This window comes from Melospiza georgiana, chromosome 2 (genome assembly GCF_028018845.1).
Source record: "Melospiza georgiana isolate bMelGeo1 chromosome 2, bMelGeo1.pri, whole genome shotgun sequence".
NCBI lineage: Eukaryota > Metazoa > Chordata > Aves > Passeriformes > Passerellidae > Melospiza > Melospiza georgiana.
In genome coordinates, this window is record NC_080431.1 from 77,463,781 (window position 1) to 77,484,405 (window position 20,625).

The 20,625-nt window shown below is 43.8% G+C and overlaps 1 protein-coding gene across 1 annotated transcript; it reads left to right on the forward strand.

The window, feature by feature from the left end:
• The first annotated feature begins 6,633 nt into the window (after nt 1-6,633).
• Nucleotides 6,634-19,040, forward strand: CLNS1A (chloride nucleotide-sensitive channel 1A). The gene is made up of 7 exons (XM_058018890.1): nt 6,634-6,820; nt 9,370-9,506; nt 11,707-11,811; nt 12,555-12,665; nt 13,103-13,276; nt 15,606-15,690; nt 18,238-19,040. Exons 1-6 carry the CDS (start codon nt 6,672-6,674, stop codon nt 15,671-15,673), a joined length of 744 nt encoding a protein of 247 aa, XP_057874873.1. The 5' UTR covers nt 6,634-6,671; the 3' UTR covers nt 15,674-15,690; nt 18,238-19,040.
• Nucleotides 19,041-20,625: the final 1,585 nt, after the last annotated feature.

The window sequence follows — 20,625 nt, forward strand, 5'->3', positions numbered from 1 at the left end:
TGATTTCTCTTTACATCTATTATTTGAACTACACTGGTATCCAGATGCTGCGACTGTGTAATAATTTTATTCCTTCATTGTCAGGGGGTCCATTTTATACCTCTGTTTTCAGGTGCTTATAATAACATGGTTTTAATTCAGTTTTTTTCAGGAGGAAGCTTTAGCCTAAACCTTCAAATAATGATTTCAAATCACATATTTTTACAAACTGCTTTTATGAAAAGTAAACAAGGAGTTTTTATGGCACCTGCTTTTTTAAATTCACTTTGTACACAGTGATTTAAATAAATCATGGCAGTAATGTTCGCCCCAAGAACTGGTCTGACAAAGAGATTTGTATCATCTAATTTAAAAAAGCTTTATATAGGCCTTGAAAATTTGGTTTGATACATGTGCAGTGACTACTGTTCACAAATTTGTAATGTGGTTCTGATGTGCAGTGTGTACCCTAGGTATGTATTTGCATTTGATGTATGCTTCTGATCCAGAGGGTAGATAAAGTCCTTAAATATATATATATTTAAATGTATGTAGAAGATCAAGTATCTTCAAATAAAACAGTAACTTTGGGGGGAATATTGCATTGAATATGTTATGGGAATCTCCAGAAATAAGGCAGCAGAATTTTTGCAAGTCCTTAAGTGTTCAGAGCTTCCATAGGAGTATTTAGGATATTGTCGGAAGTAAGGATTTACAGGATCAAGATCACATTTGCTGGTAGTGTCCCCTTCCCTAACAGTTGGCATAGGAACTGTATCTCATGTGAAATGAGGGAAGGCAGAAAGTAAAAAAATCCAGCAGAAATTATCCGTTGGGTTTTTTTTTTTTTGCTGGTATATCCTGATACAAGAATTTTCTGTGACTAATTTTTGATGCTTTACTCAGTCTGAGACCTAATGTAGAGCTCTGGCTTCAGAAATATTTATCAGTTGGAAATTATTTCTGGAGACCCAGCAGTTGGGGTATTGAGGATTACTAGTCACTTTGGAAAGTCACATCACTTATCAAGCTCTTCTTTTAGATTAGTATAACTAACTGAGGTAGTTCTAAACAACAAAAATATGGGAGTGATTGTCCCAACACTTCAGAGTAATTTAACTTACTTTGTACGTTGCAGAAGATGTATATGGCTTAGTATAACACATAAATAAAAGGTTGAAGAGAGCTTCTGGGGGAAAGAATAAAACACTCTACAGTAGATGAATTTTTAGAGTTGAATCTGTGGTGTAAAGCATTCAGATTCAACTGCAATTAAAAGCAAGTCTTACAACCTTGGTTTTTGACTAGCATTTTGTAAATGCTAAGCTGAGCTGAGGAGCAGGAGAGGGGACAGCATTGCAGTTAGAGGGGCACACGTGTGCCAGCAGATCTGCTGTTGCTCCATACAACCCCAAAGGTTGCTGAGGAGAGCCGATGGACGGCGCGGCTCCGTTTGTTCGGCTGGTTTACTTTGTGCACTTTGCAGCACTTTGTGTATAGTCAGTCTCACTGGGTCCCCAGGTGCAGACAGAGTCACTTGCTCCTGCTGTTGGGATGCTTGTTCCAATAATGGGGAGATGGGGAATGGATGGAGGGACGTGGAATGGAATAGTGTGTATGCAAATTCATGCCACTTGCAAGCGAGGTCTTGGACAGGCCTAGAAACTACTTGTGACTTGCTCTTTACAGGCGGGATTTCCAAAGGAAGGTCTCCATTTAGGAGAATCATCCTGATACTCTCCTTTTCTCATCCTGATTTTCAAAGTAACTGGAAAATGTACTTGATGTCTCCTTCCTTGAGGGAATAAATAATGTTCCTCCATCAGTGCAATGCGGATGTAGAAAAAATTAGGATCAGTCCGTAGATTATAATGACGATGTTTGTCTCCAGAGATGACAGTCAAAGTCCACACAGTTTGCTTTCTTTATTCTTCTTACTGTGTCCCACACAACTGAACTTGCATCAGTCTGTCAGAACTTAAGTGGTTCTGCAAGGATGAAGTCCTTCTGCAAAGACATATGATAGACCTAGTAACCAGTGCACTGTTTGTTAGTTAGAACTGATGAAAGTCCTTAATAGATACTGATCTGCCACTCAAGGCAGTGGTAGGAAAGGAAGTCAAATCATAAAGCTGTAAGCCTTGTTTAGTTTTCCATTTTGTACTCGTTATATGGACTCTAAAATCTTGTACAGTACCTTATTCCTGTCCTATGTTCACTCAAAGGATGCTCCTCCCCCCTTACTGGCATTAAACTGCCATTAAACTGTTGCCAATGCAGTTGCTCATTCCTGCCCGTGTTTCACAGCTCCTGCCTCAGCCAGGGGACAGATGGGACTGATCCAAATGCATGATGTTACCATTCCTGGGTGCAGGGCGGTTCTCACCCAGGCACAGATCCTATCCATGAGACAAACATTGGGGATTCTCAGTGTCCCACATGGATGCTTACCCTCCAGTATTCTTTTGACAACTGGATCAAATCTGCCAGACAGGTCTCTTAAAATTTAAGGTATGCTTACATGAAATACATTTTTGTCTTGCTCCCATGTGCTGTTTGTGTGTTTGCAAAGACACCATGCGTTCCTTAAAAATGGTCTCCACAGCTGGCCTCATCCTCTGTTTTCTTTCTCTAAAGAATTAACACAGTAAAATTTGGAGCTCTTTATGTAGCATTTAATCCTTGCATTTTTTGAGTCCTGAACCTTGTTTTTTTCAGTCTTTCTTCAATCATGACTTGCTACAAAATCAAAGGGAAAGGACCTGGGGACACACACTGTGTGTGTGGGAAGGGGGGGAAATACCTTGAAAAAACTGGAAGTGTTATTCTTGTTGCACATAAATTGGGTGGTGCTTTCACTGTCTTTTCCCTCCCACTGGTAATACCACGTGCATGTAAAACATGCTGCGTTAAAACTTTTTTAAATGGAAATCATGGTGGCATAGTGCTCAAAGGGTTAACTGCAGTTTATTAACAGCTAATGTTTTTAGATTTGCAGTACACAACTGTTTAAATACTGTATTCCTTGTAAATGAAGTAAGAAAAAATGTTAAGGCTGGTGCCAATATTTTTGTTAATGAATTGTTCAGCGTTGTCTCTCACTACAGTCTGGTCAGAACTCTTTGTGTATAAGCTGGGCCTGAAGCCATTTTATAGCTTGTAGGCCTAATTGTGTAACTTTTCTTTCATAATGGTTTTGTTATAATATCTACTGTCATTTCTTTCATATAAATATGACATGTAAATTGTCATAATAAAAAAAAATTGAAATAACTTGATGTACAAAGTATAATGTGTATTGGAGATACAAGTGCTTTTTAATGAGCATTACACATGCACATATCTTTTTTAGTTTTAGAGCAAGCACTGAGTAATGACTGCTGTGTATTGTTCCAGCCCATGATGGTGCCACTGCCTGCCATGGGAATGGGCAGCTCCTGGTTTATGTTGGTTTTGTTGCGGCAGCCCAGCTGACAGAACCTTCCTTTCTTTGAGCAGCTCTGGCTGACGGTGGGGAAGACCTGATAGATTTGTTTTTTCAGTCACAAACATTTTCTCTGGGTGTTCCATCTTTTATATGCTTTTTATATCTCATCTCATAGTGATGTTGCAGTCACTTGACAAAAACCAGTGTGCCTGCAGCCAGCACTGTACCCAGGAAGGCTCTGCCAGCAGACAGCCATGAGGTGTCCACGTGGTGCACAGAGGAGCCAGGTTCATTTATTTAGGCTGAGATGTGTAAACCTTGGAAATAATGGGGAAAAAAACGGAAGTCTGAAGAGACACACTGAAGAAGCAGATGTTCTGACACGTGACAATGGACATGGATGATATTTCAGGACTTTAACAGGAGAAAGTCAGGGAGAAAGAAACAAATTGAAGAAGGGAGTGGCTTTTCTGTGTGAATTCCTGAAGCCTGTCAATCTTTATTTTAAATGTGTCTGTGGCTGCAGTTAAGCTGCTGCCTGTTTCTGTAGTGATGAGAAATTGCTGTGAAATCCATCCCCTTGCTCCACTGCCAAAACTCAACACTTCCATTTTTAACAGATGAACTGGCCACCTTACAGCAGGCAGTGCTGTGGAGAGAACAAGCTTCCCTGGATGGTGACTCCTGCCTTCTGTGCTAAGGTGACAACCCTGTGAAGGTACCTGCTGCTCTCCATTGCCTCTGAACACGGCCCTGGTTGACTAAAAAATCACTGTTGGACATCCAGTGTTCAGATGTCAGTGTGGGGCTGGATCCAAATTCACTTCTTAAAGCTCTTAGAGATGAAGGAAAGTTTTCAGGTAAGGCCATTCTGTTCCGCTCTAACTTAGAGGAAACATCTGCCTTCCCCCTCTAAGCTGCAGCACTCAGTACTCTGGTGTGAAGTGTCTGGATTGTGTAAATTAAGGAGGATGTGGATTTCTCCTTCTCTCTTAATGCCTCATCCTCAAAACCAGCTTCCTGCCTGCACTTAAACTATCCCTTTTCCCATTTTCTTTTGGAAGAGTGGTATGCCACAGAAGAAAGACGTGCATTTGCATACTGGAAATTATCTCTGTACTACTCCACTGCAGTGGCTTCAATCTGCAGTAATTCAACCCCAACCACTCAGAAATCTTAATTTATAGTGATCTAAAGTTGTTGTGTGATGTGGAGTTAACTACAAAGGTGGTGAGAACTCTCTGTGGCTGATATTACAGCCACATTAGGTAAGAGGGGGTGAACATCAACAGGAGCACTGCTTTATAGCCACTAAGTGTAGTGAATGGTATTTTCATGTATTTGAATCTCTTCCCACCTGCTATCACAGTCTGATCTGTGTTCTTAGATGAACTGCAAATTTTTGTTTCCAGCTAACCACTTCTCTTGGTGTGGCAAACTTGAAGATGGTTGAGAAATTCCCTTTATGTCCTTGCCTCTAGTAGTTTTTCTCAAGCTATTCCAGCAGTGTTTAAATATCACTTCACTGTGAAATTTGCTTTCATTTTAGTCTAGGTGATTATTTGTATGAGTAACAATTATTTGCATTATTATTTACTTAATTAAAATCCAAAATGGGTAGGCATGGGTGACCAGCTTTCCAAAGCACTGCCAATACCTCAAACTGAGAGAACCATTTTATGTTCTGCTCTTTGCTATGCAAGACTGTAGCTAGGAAAGTCCAGAGAAACGAAAGATGGAGACCTTTGCACACAGGTAGCTAAATGACTCCTAAAAAGTAAATTTCAACTGATAAAAGGGAAGGTTAACATCCATGACAAGCCAACAACTTGCTTTTGGTACATTGCTACAGCAGGAGCATTTGCCATGCTGACAAGTCAGGGAGAAGGGATGTTTGCAGTGATGCTGCTCACTGATGGCATTAACAGAAGCATCCCCTGACAGAGATGTACTTCCCTGATGCATCAGTAATCCCTGTTTCTCACTGCAGTAGCAAGAGAAATGGTGTAAATCCAGGGGAGAAGCAAGGACAGTGCTCATGAGGGGGTAGCAGCCTTCCCATCCCTGAAATGTGCTGTCCTGTGACACCCCCCACTTGCCAGGTACTGCAGTAGTGTCGGGCTCTTGACCCCATCACTGCTGAGGGAAATCAGCTGCATACCCTTTAAGCAATTCAGGTACTTGTGATTTTCCTTTTCTTCTCTGTGTGCATTTATGAGACATTAGGTGCTGATCACCCACCAGAAATTCCCCTTCCAGCATCCAATAATGGTAATTGTGAATCTGCTGTATTTTATTATTATTTATTATCTTTCCCTCTGTCATTTGTCCAACAAGACTTACAGGCTAAATAAGCTGTGGCAGAGATCAAGAAGCATTTGTACGCTGCTCTAAAGCACAAGTTGCGATTGTTGTGGTGTCCTGTGCAGGGCTGGGAGATGGACTGCATGATCAATGTGGGTCCCTTCCAATTCAGGATATTCAATGGTTCTGTGACTGCTCTTGGTACTGTTAGATTATAGAACTGAACGTTTTGGGTTGGAAGGGACATTAAAGACATGTTCCAACCATCTTGTTCCAAACCCCCTGCCATGGACAGGGACAGCTTCCACTACACCAGATTGCTCAGAGCCACATCCAACCTTGCATACTTCCAGGGATGGGGGAGCCACAGCTTCTCTGGGCAACCTGAGCCACCATCCTCACAGGGAAAAATTCCTTCACAATAGCTAATCTCACTCTGCCCTCTGTCAATTTGAATCCTTTTCCCCTTGTCCTGTCCCTTCATAGCCTTGTCCAAAGTCCCTCTCCAGCTTTCTTGTGTCCCTCTAGGTACTGGAAGGGGCAGTACGGTCTCCCTGGAGCCTTCTCTTCGGAGAACAGCTCTCAGCCTGTCCCCACAAGCAGAGGTGCTCCAGCCCTCAGCCATCACCTCAGCGCTTCCCTTTGCTCCTCTTTAACAGACAAAGACAACTTAGCTTGAACCTCGCTACCGGCACCCAGAGCCGCGGCCGCGCCGGAACGGGAGCGCGGCGGTGACATCACATCCCGGGCGGTGCCATCGCATCCCAGGGTAGTGACATCGCATCCCGGGGCGGTGCCATCGCATCCCAGGGTAGTGACATCACATCCCGGGGCGGTGCCATCGCATCCCAGGGTAGTGACATCGCGTCCCGGGGCGGTGCCATCGCATCCCAGGGCGGTGCCATCGCGTCCCGGGCGGAATCGCATCACAGAGCGGCGCGTTCCGCTTCCGGCGGCCGCGATGGTGGAGCAGGGAGGCGGCGGCGGCGCCATGAGCTTCCTCAAGCGCTTCCCGCCGCCGGCCGACGGCGTCCGCCACCAGCAGCCGGACACGGAGGCGCTGCTGGCGGGGCGCAGCCTGGGCTCCGGCACCCTCTACATCGCCGAGAGGTGCGGGGACACGGGGGCTGGGACCGCCCGGGGCGGCCTGAGGGGCCCGGGATGGGCGCTCGGGTGAAGGGGCCGTGATGTGGGGGAAGCCCTCAGGGTCTGTGAGGCTCTGCGGGCCGCCCCGCTGCTCCTGCTCGTTTTAAAGCCGGCAGGAGGGAGCAGCACCCCAGGGACCCGGCTGGCTGGGGCTCCAGGGCCGGCCTGGATGGGACTTGGGGCAGCCTGCTGTAGTGGGAGGTGTCCCTGCCCTCGGCAGGGGCTCGGAACGAGATGGCTGTAAGGTTCCTTCCTTTGTAAAACTCAACACGGTGGAGAAATGTGCACTTGCAGCCCAGAAAGCCAGTTGTATCCTGGGCCGCAGCAAAAGCAGCTTGGCCAGCTGGGCAAGAGAGGAACTTCTGTCCCCTGCTTTTGTGAGACCCTGCCTGGAGTGCTGTATTCAGCACTGGAATCCCCCAACATAAGAAGCACCTGGAACTCTTGGAGCAAGTCTGGCAGACACCACAAAGTTGATAAGGGATTTGGAACACCTCTTCTATGAAGACAGGATGAGAAAGTTGGGGCTGTTCAGTCCAGAGAAGAGAAAGTTGTGTGGAGACCTCATGGCAGCCTCCCAGTATCAGAAGGGGCATGCAGGGAGGGCAGAGAGGGGCTCTTTGATAGGAACTGTAGAGATAGGACAAGGAGGAATGGCTTCAAACTAAAGAAGAGCACTAGATTGGTTATTAGGAGAAAATTCTTTACTGTGAGCAGGGAGAGAGCCTGGTACAGGTTGCCTAGAGAAGCAGTGGATGTTCCATCCCTGGAAGTGTTCAAGGTCAGGTTGGATGTGGCTCTGAGCATCCTGGTGTAGTGGAAGGAGTCCCTGCCCAAGGCAGTTGATCTTTCAGGTTTTTTCCAACCCAAACCATTCTGTAATTAAAACAATGGCAGCTCTCCTCTTTTGGCAGGGGAGTAGACAGGGCTGTTGGGTTTCTGCTGTTAATAACTACTCTGGTTCTGTGAAGTCTGTCATGTTGCATTAATCATGTGCAGACTGTACTTACTAGGCAGAAGTCAGTCTGGTTATTCTGGAAGATGTTATCTGAGCTCTTTATGGTCTCCTTTCAATTCTCCCTGCATTGTATAGCTCAGGGAGACAGCTTGATGATTAAAACAATGTAATTTTCTTTAACCATGGAGAAGTACTCATAATATATTGTGCAGTTGAAGAACATTGTTGGAACAAAAGCATAATTTAAAAAGTGCACTTTTAAAAACCTCAGACTAGGAAACTTTTATGAAATGGCCAATATTGTCAGAGGAGCTTTTGCCCTACCTGAGCTTGTTAGTGCTGTGTTGGAGAGGAATCTCCCTGGAATTTTGTTCACTGTTTTATTTCGTTTGGTTGCAGCTACCAAGACTTCTCTTTGTGAGGTATCTTCTCTGAGGAGGTGTAATGTTGAGTTTCCTTGTAAGTTACTTTCAGTAGACTTTTGTGTGAGGCACCTGCAGGTCTGCCAGCTTCTTCTCCATGTGTTTCAAGTGCACCACAGAGCTTTCACCAGAGTCGCTTGTTGGGATGAACAGAAAACACCAGTGTTTGCAGGAATGCCATGGGAGAGCTGGGCATCCAGGAGCAGAGTGTGGCTCTTGATCCATGTACCCCACCGGCAGCTGTAAACCTTGAGGACTGGATAGTTGAGGCTAGGAAATAAACTCCTTGCTCCCTCTGTACGAGCTCTTGCTCTCAGCCAGATTTTGCAAGGCCAGGAGTCTTCTGTGAACTTCCCATTGGTTTTGTCCCACGACAAAAAGCTTGTGAATGCTGAGTTTTGCACATGGTGGAGGTCTTGCTTTCTGGCACTGTTTCTGTTCACTGTGGGACATCATTGATTACAGGCACCCAAATCTAGTTTGAGTGTGATTTCTCAGTGTGTAGAAAGATGTTGATTGCTCTGGTACAAAGGAGACAGCATCCTGGTGGTGACAACCTGTGCTGTCTCTTGCTGTGGTTAGGGATGACAGTGAAAGTGGGGAAAGCAGAGGCTATGGCACAGAAATTGTGACTGGAGGAATACCCATAACCTGGCTCTGCTGATCACAGAACTGGCTGTTTTTCTACCTACAGGCTATACACACATCAGATCTATAATCCTCTAGGAATTATGACACTGACCCACCTTTCAGTGTCCTCTTTGTCTTGGAAAACCACATTTAATAGCTTGAGTTACAGATCACACTCTGGAACCTCTGTAGCTGACTTTGGAATGATAGATATCTGCAGGGAGAAGAAGATGGAGAGTCAGGGAGGAAAATTCAGCGTTTAGTGCAAATGTGATAAAGCTGTGGTGGGTTTAGGGTTCTTATTCTTCTTTTACCTCAGCCATCAGTTAATGCTCTTGCAAAGTCCTGTTCAGGCAGGTCCAGGACTGTGTGTGCCCGCAGGGTGAGTGGGCTGAGTGCCTTGTCCACAATTGCTCATGTTTTGGGGTTGGTTTGCTTTTCTGCATACTGTCCTCTGTTTGTTAGTTTCTAACTTGTCTCTTCTTTTTCTCCTCCCTCATTAGTCGCCTGTCTTGGCTGGACAGCTCTGGAGTTGGCTTCTCCCTGGATTACCCCACCATAAGTTTGCATGCTGTCTCCAGGGACCTGAGTGCCTACCCAAGGGAGCACCTGTACGTCATGGTGAACGCCAAGTTCGAAGGTGAGGAGTGCTGCTTGCTGCTCCCACGCAGTCCTGAGCAACAGGATTTCCTCCTCTGTAGGAGGAAGTGTTCATTTTAAGTAATTGCTTGTATTTTCTTGTGTATTTTCCTGAAGGATAGTCATTGTAGAAACACAGCTTAGCATTTGTTTAGAGTCACTTTGCAGGTCTGCTCTCAGCTTGTGGCTGTGTGCACTGAAGTTGCTGAGAATCAGTTCTCTGTCCTCTTACACTGTTCTAAATAATTTAGTTCCTCTGCCAGTCTCCGTGTGATTCCATCTTGAGTATGCTTTTTTCCTTATTGAATTTATGTTAATGTTGCTGCCCTCTCCAGGCTTGATGAATTCCTGCTGTTTCACAGCCAGGGAACTTTTCATTCATTTTCTCCCACAGCTTGGTTAAATACAAACAAGAAAAGGCAGTAGGTCATGTTACCAGGCTTTAATGAATCTTTGTAGATGGCCCACAAAACACATCTTTTTGACCATTCTTGCTTTGATGTAGAGAAAGCAAGCTCTCTGTTTCACTGTTTGTATGAAGGTAGTATTTTATATATTTTTTTTTCTTCTGGTATACCTGGTAATATTTCAAGTGTGTCAAAAACCACTATCACAATTGGAGATTAAATGGGTGTTAGGTCCTGAGCAGGTCTCCTTTTCCCCTTCATGTCTACTGGTCATCACAGCTAAAGGTTAAAATCTGGCATTTCATTTTTTTTTAGTGTATCCAGAAAGTAATGACAAGACTCTGAGGAGATGGAGATGCTTTTAAGCTATTAGTGCATTGTTTCCTTCTCTTATGTTACTAATGTTCTCTGACAGTCTATCACTACAAATAATAAGAGGACATTTGCATATGCCTCTTGGTTCTTCTTCCTCATTTTCCTTTAACTGTGGTTATTTTGAAGTAAAAAGGGCCTCATCTGAAGAAAGATACTGTTTGTAGCTTTTAATTTATTCTAATTATGGCATTTGAAAATATGGATATCCTGTGAAAGTCTTTATCTAGAAAGTCTTTATCTAGTCTTTACTAGAGTGATTTTTTATAGGTATTTTTGTGGGTATATTTTTTAGTATATCATCTCTGCCTACAGTAAATCTTCCACAACAGATAAGTTTTACTTTTCAAAGTCTAGCCCTGGCCTGCAATTTTAACTGCTGAATAGTGTTAATCCTTTCCACTTAGTTGGCTTCAGGAGTTTTCATCCACAGTTGTGCAGGGTACATTGTGTTCTTCCTCTCAGAGTTTTGCATGTTCTCTCTGTGTGTTTGTGCCTTGTCCTCACCCCTTTTTTAGAAAAAGGCACTCAGAGCTTGACTGCATTGAAAACAAAGAGCTGGACTCAGCAGTAACAAGCTGTGCCTGCAGGGGTCAGTTGGAAAAGAAGTGGGTAGCTTCCCTGCACACTTCATTTTTGGGGCAGCTGCCTGGCAGCTTCTTGGTGTCTTTGTGTTCTTGGTGGTGCCGGTTTTGTGTGTGATTTTGAGTGGTGCCACTCTCAGCGGCACAACCTCTTCTCCTGTAGAAAATAATTGTGCACTTCTGAGGCAGTCAGTGCCGTGTCCCCAGCCCTGAAATGAGGAACTGCAGCCATTTTTGTGGGGTTTTTATTCACAGAAAGTAAAACACTGATGCTTATTTATTCACGTAGATGGTGTACAGAAGTCAGGAAGCACTGGAAGTGTCACTGGTTCTGGGTGCACTTTGTATTTCTGACATCTTTCTGGCTGACTGGGAATGTTGGAAATGGAGCAGAGATCCTCTGCATATGTCAGAGTCCCCTGTAAGGGGCCATACTGGAAGCTGGCTGATTTTGTGACAGTAATGTTAAGGATCCATTAAAAGATCCATGTGATTTAAAAAATGATAAAAGGGAGTTTGAGCATTGTTGTTTGTAAAAAGAATCAGGCAATTTTCCTGAAATACTTGAGTGCATTGTATGACCAGTACAGAAATCTTAACTCCTTAAGTTATGAATGGAGAAGATTTCACATGTGTTGCAAGTGTTGTTGAGAGGGCCTCATTTATCCATGTGGGTCTTGGAGTGTCACATGATTTTTTGGGAGAACAGAGTGGAGGTTTTGTGCCCTTCCTAGACTTTCTGATTTGATTATGTGTGTGTTCCTGAAAGAATAAATAAATGTGACTTCTTTTTTTTACAAAGTAAACATGTTTTATCTAAATCTTTGATTTCTTAAAGAGGAGACAAAAGAGGCTCCCATGACTGAAGGAGAGGGGGATGACAGCGATGATGATGTCGAACCAATTGCAGAATTCAGATTCGTACCTAGCGACAAATCGGCCTGTAAGTGCAAGTGGGAGCTGTGTTTTACTTCCAAGTCCTGATTATATGTGGGAGACACTTGGGTGCAGAGGTGTAAATACCGTGATCCTTCAGTGTCCTTTTCTAGTGACTTGATTTCTGTGTGCTGGAAAAAAATAAAGCAAATTGTTTTATCTGGCTTGAAAAATTGACTCTTTCAAGCAGCTGCTTCTCAAGGAGAATTCCAGTGCTTTAAAATAGAAACTGTTGAGTATAAATACACAATGTGGATAATCTCACTTGTATACATTTGTAGAGAATATGTATGGAAAATGTCTTTGTAATTACAAATTCAGTGATAGTTGAGTCAGTGACAGTTTCATTAGAAACATTCTAATGCCTGGAACTACTACTGGAAAGCTCTCATATCCTGTGGATATGACAGTGGAGCTTACAGTTGAATTTAAGTTTTAGGAATCTGATTGATGAAATGCTGCAAGTTTTCCTGCAGTAGCTAACCACAGACATAACTGTCCAGAGATAAAGCTTTGTCATCAATGAAATAATGCAAAAGTGCTGTTAAGAGGCTAAAGCACCAGGCTGAAACTCTGAAACCTGATTTGTTTCTTACATGTCTTCTGGCTTGTTGGATGATGCTTTCAAATATGGATTCAGTTGTGGTTCTGCTAAAGGAGTATTCTGACTCCCTCTGATCAGTCAGAGGGGGTTTCTTGCCTGTTGCTTTGGGGTGTTGCTGAGGTTTGTGTTCCCTTGTGTTCCTGCAGTGGAAGCCATGTTCTCAGCGATGTGTGAGTGCCAGGCCCTGCACCCAGACCCGGAGGACTCGGACTCGGACAACGATTACGAAGGGGACGAGTACGATGTCGAGGCCCGCGGTTGGTAACAGTTGCTTCTTTTGAAATACCTGCCAGCACTTGCATACCTGGTATCTGTCATAAATGTTTATTACTCATTTTGCCTGAACATCCCTTTTGTCACAGGCACAGTATAGAAATTCATAAATCTGCAGAAAACCTGTCATTCCTGTCACAAGTGACAGGAGTTCAGCAAAAGCATTGTTCTGGCTCTCCAAAGCCCACAGACACAAGGAGCAGCCTTTCCCCTTCCCAGTGGCTGTGCTGGCCCAGGTTCAATGGCTGTGCTGCTCTGTGGTCAGTTCACATTGCTGTGTGTATTCTGTACCTGTGTAAGCAGCTTTTTAATCTGTCAATTAATCTGGGCATAATTTGCCCAGGTGCTCCCTTATTCCTCCACCTCTGAATGTTTCTGGCTCCTAAACTTAAGTCTGCTAAACATAAACTTGTTTTTGCAGAGCTAGAACAAGGTGACATCCCAAGCTTTTACACATACGAAGAGGGATTGTCACATTTAACTGCAGAAGGGCAGGCCACGCTGGAGAGGTTAGAAGGCATGTTAGCCCAGTCTGTCAGCACCCAGTACAACATGGCTGGAGTGAGAACAGAGGACTCCATAAGGGAGTTTGAAGGTAAGACATGCTTTTGTTTCACTAAACAATATGTCTTCGTCAGTGACACAGCCAGTGGGATGGAGTGCACCCTCAGCAAGTTTGCAAACATGAAGCTGAGGGGTGCACTTGACACTCCTGAAGGATAGGATGCCATCTAGAGGGTCCTCAACAAATGTGAGGAGTGGATCCATGGGAACCTCATGAGGTTCATCAAGGCCAAGTGCAAGGTGCTGCACCTGGGTTGGAGCAACTCCCAGTGTCAACACAAGCTGGGAGATGAAGGGATTAAGAGCAGCCCTGCCAAAAAGGACCTGGGGGTGCTGGTGGGTGAAAAGTTTCACCTAACCTGGCAATGTGCACTCGCAGCCCAGAACACCAGTCATGTCCTAGGCTGTAGCCAAAGCAGCGTGGCCCCAGGGTGAGGGAAGGCAGTCTGATCCTCTGCTGCACTCTGGAGACCCCCCCTAGAGTGCTGCATCCAGCTCTGGGATCCTCAGCACAATAGGATAGAGACCTACTGCAGTGAGTCCAGAGGAGGTCATTAATATGATCAGGAGTCTGGGGCACCTCTGCTATGGAAACAGACTGAGATAGTTAGGGTGTTCAGCCTGGAAAAGACAAGGCTCTGGGGAGACCTTACTGAGGCCTTTCAATACTTAAAGATGGGGATGGACTTTTTTGTAAGGCTGGTTGTTGTAGGACAAGGGGGAATGGCTTCAAACCAAAGGAGGTGAGACTTACGTTGTTAAAAGGAGAGATTTTTACCGTGGAGGTGGTGAGTGTGGATGCCCCATCCCTGGAAGTGTTCAAGGCCAGGCTGGATGGGGCTTGGAGCAGCCTGGTCTAGTGGGAGGTGTCCCTGCCCGTGGCTGCAAGATCCCTTCCAACCCAAGCCATTCCATGGTTCTGTGATATGGAAGTGGTGGCTCTCCAGTTTGGCTAATCCATAAAGCAGGACAAAGTGAATGTGATGCCATGGGTGATACCTCCCTGCAGAAGGTGAGGGAAAACCAACATGCCTCTGGGCCTGTGGGCACCATGTTGCCTGCTGTGGATTGAGGGCTGCTATGTTAGAGTGAGCACTTCAGTGTTAAGAACACTTGATTCTTCTTGGTGGGATTTCCTGGAACAGTGGTAAAGTGAAGTTGATTTAGGATTAAAAAAAATTAAATGTATCAGTCTACACCACGGTTGGGAAGCATTTTCTACTCTAAATGAGTTGTAGTTTTTATTTGGGTTTTGATTTTGGGTTTGTTTTTTTTTTATACCCTAAATTATAAGTTAACAGTTATCTTGACAGAGTTCAGGGTGAATTCTGAATCATTCAAACACACTGAAACAGAATTATTAAAAAAGATCTATTTTTCTGAAGGACGGTGTCTCTTAATTCTATTGAATGTTCAAGTGTGTATTTAAGGAGTAAAATTTCTTTTTTGTTGGGGGAAAACGATCTGATTTCTCAGACTGTCTTTTGTGTGCTGTTTTCCCTACAGCAATATATTTTCTGGGAGAAGAATAGAAAAGTAGTTTAGTAGTGTTGCTTCTTTTTTTAATATATAAATTGCAGTGCTTTTTATATGCCCTCATGTTTTTGAAAGATGGAAAATGATCCAGCAGTTGTGGATTTCTAGAAAATAATAACTAATTTCTCATCCACAGGGAGATGTTTTTAATCTTACTTGTTTTTTCAGTTATGTTCAGGTTTACTTTGTTCTGCAGTTTTGAATAAATTTATGTATAGACAACCATAGGTGATAGGCTCCTGTTTCAGCTGTGCCCTTTGTTTGAAAATTTAGTCAGGTGTCTGAATTCCAAAATTCCAGAAATGAATATAAATTGAACAGCAAGTATGTCACATGTCTCAGAGTAATCTTCATCAATTTTGTTTACTTTTCTGATCTTACTTGCTACAGTACTGCTGGTTGGTTTGCTGCAATTACAAATATCCGCAAGGCTGCTCAGAGTTACTTTATCTTTTGACATTGTAGCACAGAGCAACCTTTCTTTTCAATTGTTTCAGAACAAGATACTAGAATAAAGTTATTCCAAGGAATCATGAAATTTGTTACACCAAAACTTCATTTAAATCATGAAATAGTTAAAATCCAGTGTTTAAGTCTTTTAATAAGACAGGGTGAGGTGAGATTGTAGGAAGCGGTGAAATCTGTAAATGACTGACCAACAGTGCTGGAGCAAACCCAGAAACTTGTGAGCTCATCAGCATTTCCTTAGGCTGCTCTCAGAAGTTCAGTGAAGGGGTTTTCTGTCCTGGCCACCTCTGGTCAGCAGAGGGCATCCACTCTCTTTCCCATCCGCTTGTTTACGGAGCGCTGGCTGTTTCTTTCAGATGGGATGGAGGTGGACATAGCACCAGTAGTTGCCGGGCAGTTTGAAGATGCCGAGGTCGATCACTGAGGAGGACAGGTGCTGCTGTAAGTTCTTCTGACTTCTCACAGCAATGCTTTTCAGTCCTGCAGAGCTCTCCCTCTCTGGAATTTGTGTAGGGTATGTGATCCTACAGGAAATGTCTCATGATGTCAGGATGATGGTGATATATAAGAAGGAAAAGGGAGCTGTAGTTATGACAAATGTAAAAGATGTTTAATGATCTGTGCCAAAATGCCTATTGGCATAAACCATTACCCTGTAGAGGCAACCTTGCATGGATGTGCCTGTCTGGAAGATGGGTCAGCTTTTTAGTTGATTTAAGAATTGTCTGATCTCAAAGGCTCTTGGATGCTGGTATATGAACACTGGAGGCATCCCTGGGAAGTTACTGTCTTTAGTGTCTGTTGTTTTGTCCTTGGTGTGTTGGATTTCCCTGGCTGTACCAGGGGGCAGGACACTTCACAGCACTCCAAGTCCATCTCTTCCTTCATTATAAGCAGAGCAGGAACAGTTCCTGGTAAAGTTACTGAGCTATCTGGATGGGACTGCTCTCAGGAGTGAACAGCTAAGAGACAACACCCTGCTCAGGTGGATGTGCCAGTGTGATCCCTTGTCTTCCATCACCTGTTTGCTTTTCTCCTCTAAGTAGCTTTACAAGATGTGCCAGTGGTTCCTCGCTGGTGCTGGGAGGGAGAGTTAGAGCAGCTTTTTCTGGGGCTCTCTGCAGAGAGGCACAGGCACAGTGGGATTGTGATGCCATCCTTGCTTCAGCAGTACTGAGTCTGTATGTGCTGCTCAAGTGGTGCTGTGCTGTCCCAGTTTTTCTGTATATCTCAGAAGGGAGACTGACAGCTCCTACCTTAAAGTGAGTGTCCAGCTATCCTGCTTGAAATGCTGGAGAGAGCAGCTGTGGAGCAGACAGCCAAAAGCTCAGGGGAGGAAAGAGGAAAGGGGCACAAAAAGGAGTGTGACACACTGAAAGAAAAATGGGAAAATAGTTGATTAGGGATTACAGTGTCACAAAGAGGGTGCAGTACCCAAGGAGGGCTGTTGTGGAGGGATGCTGTATACCTGCATTCCTCCTCTGTGGCTTATTTTTCTTTGTTGCTGCAGTTCTGAAAGTCTCAGAGTAGTCTTGTGTTCCCTTATTGACCTTCACCTCTGCCACTACTCCTGAATTGGTATTTATTGTCTGGTGTAAGAGCTCAAACTTCCGTAGTTGCATTTCTACCCTGGGAAGGACTTTGCAGAACAAAGAGTTCTTAAAAAAAAAAATATTAGATATTGGTTGTCCTGCCATTGGCTGATCTGCCAGTTTGGTAAAGGACACACTTAGAAATCAGAGAAAAGCCTTTAGCTGTAGATCAGGTGCTTCTTAGTAAGTGAATGGAAATTTAGACTCTGATGACTCCATCTCCAAGATTACTTTGGTCAATGGTTTATTAAAACAAAAATCATGCTGTTGAAAAATTCAATTTTGACTGCTTTATCTATTATCCCAGTTAGAATTTAACTGGATTAAGGAGAGTTAGTAGCTGATAGCAGATCTCTAAGAGGCATGAAAGTGCTGGTGGAAGTGTTGTTGACTGTTCTTCTAGAAAAGGACGAAACACACCCAGTAAGAAGTAGTGTTGGTTAGTGGAATTGTTACTCTGCCTTCCATGGTACAGCATGTGACTGTGGGAGATGAATGCTGTGAGAGGTGACTGAAGAGGATTTCCTCCTGTGCTTCTGCTTGTGCTGATCTCAACTGAGGGGCTGATCCCTGGCAGAGCAGATCAAGTGACCTGCATGTGCAGTGTCAGGTGCTTCAGTGACATCACTGCAGGTAGCAGTTTGGGATGGCCCTTTTTAGAGTAACCACCAGCCTGAGTGTGTGGATGTAGTCTAAGGAAGTTTAGGAATCTAGGATCTAAGGCAGCAGCAAGGAACTGAAGGTAGAAAGTGACAAGGACAGCTCTTGGAGGTCTGTGCTAATTGCCCTGCTCAGAGGGTGACTTGGCTCTGCACTCTGTATGTACTGGTGGAGAGAGAGCATTCTGTGATCCTGTGGGTACTCCATGGAGCAGCTTGGCCCTTTTAACCTCCTGAACTGCAAAATGATCTACAAGGAACATCTTGTTGGTGATCCCTTAGAGAGCAGTGTGCTGCCCTGCCTCCCAGACAATGCCCTTGTGTGATGCTCATGTTGCATGCCACCCAAATGAGATGTGACAGTCTGCTGCTGAAGCCCCTGGAGACTTGCTGGCAGTTGGTGCAGGACATTTCCAGTGTTCCTGCAATAAGTGGTGTTTTGTTTGTGGCATCACGAGGCTGCAGCAATTGTTCTGAAGCAACTGGTGTGTCTGCATGGGGTGCAGCAGGGTCTGCCAGGCCACCCTGGTGCCTGCTGTGAGCACATGCTGTCCTTAGCTGACCTGAGTTAGAACTGCTGCCAAAGGCAAAGATGCTTAGCCCTTCTGAAAATTCATGGGCTTGTAGTAAAGTGCTGTCCTCTGACTGCAACCAACAGATAGCTACTACTCTGTGCTGCTTAATAACCTTGTATTTTAATGCCAATTATGTAAACTTGGGTGTCTTGTGTCTTTCAGATCCCTCTTGTGGCACTTCCAGAATAAGCTGTAAAACCGAAGGCATTGCAGTGACTATCGGGAGTTAACCTTTCTTTTGATGACCTAAGTTTAGACATCTAGGTCTAAAAATGCTTGTAGAGATGTTTAAAACAGGGTTTGACATTTGTGACCACTATGGGGTTATTTAAAAAAAAAAACGAAATAAACAAAAACAATAAAACCTCTTGCATCTAACAGTTGAATGGGGCTAATCAGGGGTCATTTCATAGAATCACAAAATGATTTGGGTTGGAACAGACCTTAAAGATCATCTGGTTCCAGCCCCACCTGCCATGGGCATGGATGCCATTGAGTAGATCAGGTTGCTCAGGACCCCATCCTAACCTGGCTGTGAACACTTCCAGGAATGGGGCAGCCACAGTCTCTCTGACTAAACTCTCTGGCCTTTTAAAGAAGCCTTTGTAGGAATTCTAGGACTTCAGAAATAAAACTGTAAGTAAAACAGAATTTTAGATGGTCCTAGAATTTTCCATATTTTTTTACCTGTCATTGACTCTGTGCGGTAGAAATGGGAATAGAAATGTTATGACTAAAAGGAAATAGGGTTGGCCAAGGATCAAAAGAAAAGCTAAATCAAAACCCCCTCAAGTACCTGGCTTTACCATTTCAGTGCTATCCCTTTCATTTCTCTGAGAGCTGAGCTTGGGTGGTAGAGGAGATGGAATGAAGTCTGTAAGGTCCGGACAAAGAGAACCATTTTGTGTCTTTGTATTAAATGTTAACATTGTTAAATAAACTAAGATTTTTGTATCTCACAACCAGCTCACTGTTGCAGTTCTCCCTCCTTTACTTCAGCAAGCATCTTGAGCTCTTGAGTTTCAGAACTCTCTTCTGTAACAAAAAAGTCTTCAGTGAAGCCAAAGCCATTTTCACCATTTACCTGGATGTGAGGATAAAAGGGCAGAGCATTTGCAGGGTATGCCTGTGACAGAGTTAGCCAGACACATCCCAAAGTTAGGAACCCAGCTTTAGATTGCCAAGATGTTGGTCCTGCTGGAGCTTTCCCTGCTTCGCCTCTCTGTGGGAAAATTGGAAAATTTCTCTGTTGGAAAATATCAGGAAATTCAGGTTGTGCCTCTCTTCCCCCACTATTGAAACGAAAGTCTGGACCAAACTTCCTCCATTTTCTTTTGCTTTGAAGTTGACCTGTGATATTTTGGAGAGGGGGTGGGTGTGAGGTATTGCTGTGTTGGTATATGAACAGTTTACTGGCCCTACACTCTGCTTACACATAAAGATGTGAATTGGTTCCAAGGTACATGCTAATTATACTCATTCTTTGTTGAATATTCATTAGGAATGAATATTCAGTCCAATTAGGGATGTCTTAACAGTGTTGTGAACCACTCATGTAGTTGAATAAATGAGGTATTCAGCATGTTATGCAACAAGACATCCTACAGGAATGTCTGTACCAGCCCCTTTGTATACATACAAACGTTATTGTTAGGAATTCAGAGCTACAAAGGAGGATAGAGAGTTGATTTTTGCACTGGCATTTGGAGAATCTTGGCATGGTGAGATTTTGGGACAGGTAAAACTCTTACCCACACCATAATTGAGGGAAAAGGCTCGTTGAACTCTAAGTCAGCATCCACTGTTGAAGCAGGCTGGTGGGGTTTTTTGGTGTGTGAAAATCTGAGTTGGATGTGGTGTGTCTGTTGTTTTCCACGTTAAATGGCAGCCTGTTACATACCCTGGCAGATGGGCAAAGTCACCTCCAGGGCAGCTGCACTGTTCACAGTTCCTCTCAGCACTCTCACTACATCCAAAAGGAGAATTTCTGTTGTACTAATGTGGAGCTCCAGGAACAGACATTTTGTGATGCTTCCAGTCAAATCAGTGGAGCAAGATTAAATGAGGTAAGGTAGAAACAAACCTGGATGAATGCTGAAGGTAGCATTGAGAAGTGTCTTGTGTGGATTGATAAGTTTTATTTTCAATAAAACTTTGTATTTAGGCTGTGGGTAAATGTTCTGGACTTCATAAGCATTCATTCATTCAAATGTAAAATATTCCTTTTTGCCTGCACTACCAAAACCAGTTAAATTCTTCAGTTCCTAGCTTAGGTTTATTTTTTGTTATTTCTGCTACTTTTGTTGTTTTTCTTTTGTTTTGCATTAATTTAGTCAATTTAAGGCTTGTCTAATTCCTAGTGATTTAAAAACAAAATTTATATTCTAGTGCCTGTAAATACAGCAGCTACTTGTTACTAACCCAGATTTGTACCAATTTCTTTTAAACTATACATTGTGCCAAAATAAACAAGGCAGACATGGAGAAGTCAGATCTGATTTCACCTCTTCACTTTATGGACTGCTTTTGCAGGCCATCAAAAATTATGTG

What these genes read in the sequence shown, in the direction of transcription:
- CLNS1A (XM_058018890.1), top strand. Translation starts at nt 6,672, where the DNA reads ATGGTGGAGCAGGGAGGCGGCGGCGGCGCCATGAGCTTCCTCAAGCGC. An exon ending in GGTGAACGCCAAGTTCGAAG is followed by an intron (nt 9,507 to 11,706) that starts GTGAGGAGTGCT and finishes GATTTCTTAAAG; the next exon opens with AGGAGACAAAAGAGGCTCCC. An exon ending in ACCTAGCGACAAATCGGCCT is followed by an intron (nt 11,812 to 12,554) that starts GTAAGTGCAAGT and finishes GTGTTCCTGCAG; the next exon opens with TGGAAGCCATGTTCTCAGCG.